Below are 7,948 nucleotides of genomic sequence, written 5' to 3'. Positions count from 1 at the left end.
AACGGCTTAAAGGGGTTCTGAAAACCGTTAGATATAAAATGAAAATTTAAATATTACAAATAAATACATTTACTTTTATATAGAACTAGTATAATTTAAAAATCCGTAAATGTAATACTTTAAAATGTTACAATCAAATTAATAGAAAAGGATTTCAGATCTGCAAATCAAGCATTTTCTTTGCAGAGCTTGTATACTCTGTGCTTTCATTCAATTTTAATTCAACTCGTTTTCGAAGAGGAGTTAGTTTCTTTTATTCTTTGTATTAACTATTTTAAGAGATTTAGCTTATGTATTGTGATATTTACTTTATAAATCTCCTATTAGTTATTGTAGTTAAGTAATTGTAAGGTATTGAAACCAGTTACCTAAAGTAGGAATACTCGTTACTTTTCGTCTGTGACAGATCGATTTGGCGTACTTTATAAGTTGCAGGTTATATACGCTTTATATTGTTTTCCGACTGTGTATTAGTTAAAATGGATATGGAGAGCATGGATGTCGCGCAAGAGAGCACGTCGACGGCATCGACGCCTGCAACGGAAAATGGTAAGATTTTCTTTAAAATTTGAAGGTGACGCCGGTACTTGGTGCGGCGAAAACGTGTTTCTTTGTTTTATGTTTTTTTTGCTTATGTTCTAATTTTAAACATCATAGGACCTGATAAAAACGTGACGGCAGAAGAGATGACTTCTCGGGATTATTATTTCGACTCGTACGCACATTTTGGTATTCACGAAGAAATGTTAAAAGATGAAGTCCGTACCCTCACATACAGAAACGCTATGTATCATAATAAGCATCTTTTTAAGGGAAAAGTAAGTTATAGCAATAAAGTATAAACTTCTAAATTACGAAAAGTAATTGACAATGCTTTATCAAACTCATAACTGGCTCAGAAGTGCTTTCTGATACTAGTGTTAATATAACCTAAAGTAAAATGCGGTATTTTTATAGACAGTTCTAGACATCGGCTGTGGGACAGGTATCCTGTCCATGTTTGCTGCGAAGGCTGGTGCAGCGAAGGTTATCGCAGTAGAGTGTTCGAACATAGTAGACTATGCTCGGAAAATCGTTGAGGCTAACAGACTTCATGATGTGATAGAAATTGTTAAAGGAAAGGTGAGATTGCATCTTTAACATGAGTTACTTCGTATATGATATGTATTTTATTCAAAGCAATGCATGGTTGTGATTACTTTACTCTCAGTAAATCACTGAGATTTGCTTTATATCAAATCAAACATGAAGTTTTTTAAATATGTGATACATTATTTATACAGAAATGATAATATAAAAGTTATTTTATAAACTTATTAAAGTATATTTTGAAGGATAACTATGACCGGAAAAGAATGATATGTTGCTGTTCAATCACATTCATATGCAATGAACCCTGTAGAGTACAACAATTGGGCAAAGACCCAGCAAAGAAGCAAATAAATCTTTGTATATCAAATTCTTATATGTGCACAATATTATTGTAAAAAAAAAAAACAATATTTTTTAGTTAGTAATGTTAACTGAGCTAGTCTTACTGGAATTGGTCCTCATAAAGATTAATTTTTGACGCAATTGTGATTCTTATTGTCTAATTGCATTATTTCCTTAAAACCTTGTAAAAATTCTGATATTTGTAATAAAAAAAGGGTGATATAATAAAATAAAAGTTCTGTACAGTCAAATAATGTGTAAAGTTCATTGGTAATAAAAAAGTTTTGAAATGAAACATTTATTTTGTAGGTAGAAGAAGTTAATTTGCCAGTGGACAAGGTAGACATAATAATATCAGAATGGATGGGCTATTGTCTGTTCTATGAGAGCATGTTAGATACAGTTCTTTACGCACGGGACAAGTGGCTGAAGCCTGATGGTATGCTGTTCCCGGATAGGTGAGTTAAGACCGACAGTTGGGTGAGCAGCGAGGCTTGTCTTGAAAATCCATGAGCAGGAGTTATAAATAGGGGATATTTATCCCAAATTAATACCAAATTCGTTATTCATTTAAAAACCTTTTATATTTTGATAGTACAACTTAAAATAATGTATAAATAAATGCAAATTTATTTAGTAGTTCAAAATATCATGAGAATTTTTTAAAAATTTGAAGTTTTGCTAACATTAGCTATTGGGGTATAAATTGGTGTGCGCCATTAAAAATAAAACAGTTCAAATGTAAAATTTATTCTAGATGCACATTGTTTATTTGTGGAATCGAAGATCGTCAGTACAAGGATGAGAAGATTAACTGGTGGGATGATGTATACGGTTTTGATATGTCCTCAATAAGGAAAGTCGCTATTTCCGAACCACTTGTTGATGTGGTTGATGCTAAGCAGGTACGGAATCATTATTATATGTATAAGTAAAATTTTTATTTTAATGAAGGATTAGAAATAAATAAACTTAAGGTTGCTCTGTACACAAAGAAACGACATTTAAAGTTTATTATTACGTTTTTCCTCACAATTTCTTATTACTTATTTTACTAAATAATTATTATTTTAAATATTTTATTATTATTTATTATCACATATAAACTATTAAACAAAACTTAAATGCCAGTATCAAGACAAACATCAAATATTAAAGAAATATTACAATTCTTTCTTTAACAAACACACAATAAAAGTAATCTTCACTAAAAACAAAATTTGAAGAGTTGTTTGTTTGTTTAAATGGACTTATTGAGAGAGTTTATGATAATAATGTTACGTAACAAACAACCCATGAGGGTGGTATATTGCTGAGCAGTAACATTTAACGCTGCTCCGCATTGTCATTGGTCTTGAATATGTACAATAAATAATTCCTAGTGATACTATGATGAGTTATTAATTTCATTGAAAACTATTTGGAAGTGTTAACGAGGTCTTTCTTGTTTTAGGTTGTTACAAATTCTTGCCTATTGAAAGAAATTGATTTATACACCGTCAAGAAGGAAGACCTGAACTTTGAATCCAAGTTCCACCTTCAAGTGAGTTAATTCGTTTATGTTTAAGCCATGTTTTAGTGTTTCAATTGATATGATTGTAATAAATATTTCTGTTTATATTTGTTTTAATCATTTGATTGTATGAAAATGTGCGAGGTAAAGAAATCCCATGTACTTGCAATAAAAAGCAGGGGTTTTTAGTAAATGAATTAATTGATTTAGTAATTTATGCAAGTGTCAAATGCCAGTTAAGTTAACGCTAAGTTAAATAGGGAATGCAAAAGAATCTAATAATACTTTTATTTACCTCATTGTTACTGCTGTAAAATCTGTGATGTGATGATGACATCTGCTAATAGGTAACTTACTATTACAGGTGCGCCGTAATGATTTTATCCAAGCCTTGGTGACATTCTTCAATGTAGAGTTCACCAAGTCGCATAAGCGGTTGGGTTTCAGTACCGCTCCCGAGGCGCCCTACACTCACTGGAAGCAAACTGTCTTCTACTTTGATGAGTACATGACGGTTAGTTTTTAACTTTAATTTACAATAGTTAATTTTATGATTTCTAGAACATAAACTATATTAGCAATTATTCTTATCTTTGGAAATTTGCTCATTAAGAAATGATTGAATTATTTATAAAAGATTAGTGAATTATTAAGTTAAGTTCATTAATTTTTATAATCAAAAATAATTTCGTTATTGAATACTTCAAGTTTTTTTTAATTCTCAGGTGAAAAAAGGTGAAGAAATAACGGGAACATTCTCAATGCGTCAGAACGCTCGTAACAACCGTGACCTGGACTTTGAGGTGGAAATCTCATTCAAAGGCGAGCTGTGCCAGGTCCAGGAGAAGAATCACTACAGGATGCGCTGAAAAACATTACAGTGCATAGACATGACCGTAACAATATGACCGTTAAATAAAGTTTATTGTAATTTCTACTCGGAAATTAATGAATAAGGAAAAGATATTGGAGTGTGTACTTGCAAAGTGTTCTAACATTATTCTTAAACGATTTTAAAACATCCCCAAAATATAAAACTAGTTGAAATATTGACAAAAAAAACTTCTGTGAAGTTTAAGAAAATATAAATATTTAATGGTATAATGTTAAATTTTTATTTAATAGAAATTGACAAGATTTTGTTAAAATACTATTCAATTACACAGCTTGTCCAATCCATACTTCATCATTGATTTTAATTTAAGAGCAGTAATGTATCGTATTATGTAGAAGATGCATATTTAAAAAAACTTGATAAAATATAGTATCTCAACGAAGGCTTTGTCAAGTGAACAAGGGGAATATTTTGCATTAATAAGATATCGCCTTGTGCTGTTTGGAATGTTATAAATTCACTAGTTATTATCGATTTTATACAATACATTTTTATAAGTATTATATTATAATATTAATAGTTTGTACATGTTAAAATGGTCATTTTCTAACAAACCTTATAAATATTATAATCATAACTGTAGACATGATCAGTCACATCTTTAGAATTAAATTTAGTTTATGGGCAATTTTGTTGATGGTTTAAAATACGTAGTGAAAATCTCAATTATTAATATAAGGGGTTGAATACACTTATGTAATAAAACAAATGACCAGCTGCAATGTGAGTTTTGTTTGTATTGTTGGAGCTTAAAAATTTCTGACATTCTATTGCCATAATTGTAATTTAATTGCAGAGGTGTCTTCAATCCCTATGATCGTAAACAATAGCATTTTACATCATCAATATATTATAACATCAATTTGATTGTTATAATTTATCTGCCATTCAGAAATCTAGAAGAATCTGTCTACAATCTCGCTATTATTTTTAATATATCAATTTACATTTACTTCATATTGAAGAAGCCTGAAGGTAATTGTTAAACTCCAAATCTGACAAAATCTGTATTCACTGATTTTATAGCAATGTGATTTAGGCATGACATGACTTATACATATTTTGGGTATAAATAAATAATAGTTAATCGACGTTTTTTAAAAAAAGCTTTTGTATAGAAAGATTGTTGTTAATACTGTTGACCTTTGAGTTTGTCTAGATTTCATTCTGGGTCATGCTTTCTTTAAAAATGCTTTGTCATCGGAACTGAATCAACTTCAACAACTCAGCTCAATAATAAAAGCAACTCAATAATTAAGCTGAGTAAAAAGCCTAATAACCTAAATAAACAAATTTGCAAATTAAATGTCTCGTAAATGAGATTGAAGGATTAACATTATCATTATCAACTATATATATATGTGAGAAAATAGTATAAACCTAAAACGTGTTTTAAGTTTTTATTGTAAATTCATTGGAATATGAATTAAATCAAAACCAACAATTTCAAATGGGTTTGAAGTCGAAGCTAAATAGTTTTGTTGTTTTTAAGAAAAATTAAAACTTTAAATACCTAAGTACTCATACTCGAATGTATTAAATATCCATCTTAAACATTATAATTTATAACATGATTATACCATCGGTTACATCTGCCAGTAAACTGCAAAAGTATTTCATGTTATAAAAAAAAATGCTGTGGGACTTTTGCGGCCTGCTATTAGACTTTTTTTTTAAAACAATCGCTAATAGAGGATACATTTTCTGTATGCAAACATGTATATGAAATGTCATAATGCTGTACGTTTTAAAATAAACACCTTGATATGAGTACCCAGTTACCTTGTCGCACTGAGACGGTTCAACAGACGATAGGTAGGGAAAGAAATGGCACATTAATAAACTTGGAGATGTATTCTACTTCCATATTTCGATTCTGCCTACGAAATATTTTGACATGACAGGATAAGTGAGTGAAAATATTTATTTTTCCCACCTATATTATGATGTCTGCATGACAAGCTAACATTATGAGCAACTGTTGTTACGTAAATAAAAAAGTTTTGAAAATAAACCTAAACCAAATTATAATATTGTAACAATATTTTGCCCTAATAACAAGTTATTAGCCATCTAAACGGTTTTTAGTGTTAATCAAGTCATATTGTTACGAGGACTTGTACCTCAGCCTATGAAACTAGACATAAAAAAATCTAGATAAATAATTAAAGGCCAAAACACGATTTGAAATAAGCTTCATTTTATTAAACTGTAGCAAAATGTGATGTTTTGCACCGATTATGTAAGAAATGATAGTTTTTGTATCTTAGAATTAAGTAAAACTAATTTTACGGTTTTTGTCGCATTTTTATTTATGAAATGATTTGAATGTTGATCCTTTCCGTATGAATGTGTTGCATTAAATGCATTTCGACACCTACCTGTTATTACCAAAACACTAGTGTTACCCGATTAATTTCGTGAAAAAAATAATTTGTTTAAATATTCCTTTTTTTTTGCTTTACGTCATGGTCACGACGATTAAATATATTATTGTTTAGAAGTTTTATTTGTATATTAGTGTATATTTTTAAAAGTGGTAATAATAGTTTGCAGGTATTTACTATCTGTAAAACTATTTTTTTATTAAAACAAATAAAAACAGATAAGTATGATGTATGTAACATTAAAAATAAAAGTTGCGATAATTAACTGTGAACATAGTTTTATTTAATTAGTTATAGAAAATTAATTAAACATGAATAAACGATAGCTTGTACTGGCCATTAATATTTTTATAGGATTTTTTAAATAACTTCAGTTATGTACTACGGAATAAGTATTAGAATTTTTTGTAACCGTGTGGAAGTATATCAGTAAATATTGAGATTGTAAATGAAGTGAATACTATAATTTGACTACTTCATTATGCGACAGCTTTAAGCTAGTTTATATACGCCACACATAAATAAGCGGTTATTTAAACTGCCAAATTAACCATTCCTATCATTTCACAAAGTGTTGCAAATTTATTATTAAAAAAATTAAAAACAAGCTTCTGACCTCACCTTAGTATCTGTGGATGAAATCTTGCGACCCAATTATAAACCAGAAAATATTAATAAAAAATTGAGTTGTAGTTTTATAATTTTTAAAGAGTTTTGGTGCTAGGGACAATTCAATCTTAACTAAATTGAATTCGTTTTCGAACATTGATTAAAAGAGGCTTGTTTTTAATTAAGTTTTTTTAAAAAGTTAATGATAATCACACGATATAAAGACTTAAATCAGTGAAAAATGTGTGGCGTTCCATAAATAAGAATTTTCGACTAAAAAGTGACCGTTTAATAGAATAACTTTTTAAATAGAAGACATCAGCTCTCTTTATTTTAACGTGAAATAATTTTTGATAACAAAATTGAAACGATTGGATACAAACAAAAAAATATTGTAATAAAAGTAAAGTTTCAACGGACATAAGAAAAATGTTTATTTTCTTTAAAACTTACTAAATTTTCAACAGAGTTGTTTTTTTTAAACGGAGCACGTTTTTATGAGTAGTGTTTAGAGGTGCATGTTATCTAAGTGAACGTATTAAGATATGTGGTGCATAAATGAGTCAGCCTCATGAGTCGTTTTATTTAATTCTTCCTGCGTTTCTAAAATAAAATTTTATTTGTTTGAAGCATCTATTTAGTAGTGCATTGTCATTATTTTCAATATTATATAAAATAGAAATAGTAGGTAAAACGGGAATGAATTATTTGTAATATTCCACAATTACCAGTTTCTTTATTATATAGATTCATTTTGTTTTACAAGCTTATTATTTAATAACACCTTCCGCTTGTAAAGGTTATGCTTGAGACTGTTTTACAAAGAAGAATTTTGCTACCACACGGTGTTGGTAACAAAGCAATAAATTGTACTAAATTTTATTCGCTTTAATGATTTAGTTGAAATATTAAACGTACTTTTTAAAACAGTTTTTCTTCAATTTCACTTTGTTTTCTGTGTTTTTACGTTTGCGTCATTTCTTTCGTTACTTTTTTATGTTACACGTGCGCTTATAAAGAAATTAAAAGAAATGAAAATCGTAGATATTTTTTTTTAATTTTATATTTAGATAATTATTAAATTTATTACTTACTTAAATTTACTTTAAT

The 7,948-nt window shown here is 28.7% G+C and overlaps 1 protein-coding gene across 1 annotated transcript; it reads left to right on the top strand.

Moving 5' to 3' along the window:
• The first annotated feature begins 220 nt into the window (after positions 1 to 220).
• Positions 221 to 7,410, top strand: LOC126776107 (protein arginine N-methyltransferase 1). The gene is made up of 8 exons (XM_050498399.1): positions 221 to 549; positions 658 to 818; positions 958 to 1,122; positions 1,744 to 1,892; positions 2,192 to 2,339; positions 2,888 to 2,977; positions 3,312 to 3,461; positions 3,673 to 7,410. Exons 1-8 carry the CDS (start codon positions 480 to 482, stop codon positions 3,814 to 3,816), a joined length of 1,077 nt encoding a protein of 358 aa, XP_050354356.1. The 5' UTR covers positions 221 to 479; the 3' UTR covers positions 3,817 to 7,410.
• Positions 7,411 to 7,948: the final 538 nt, after the last annotated feature.

This window comes from Nymphalis io, chromosome 19 (genome assembly GCF_905147045.1).
Source record: "Nymphalis io chromosome 19, ilAglIoxx1.1, whole genome shotgun sequence".
NCBI lineage: Eukaryota > Metazoa > Arthropoda > Insecta > Lepidoptera > Nymphalidae > Nymphalis > Nymphalis io.
The sequence above is the reverse complement of the archived record's forward strand: the minus strand, read 5'-3'. Positions and strand labels throughout refer to the sequence as shown.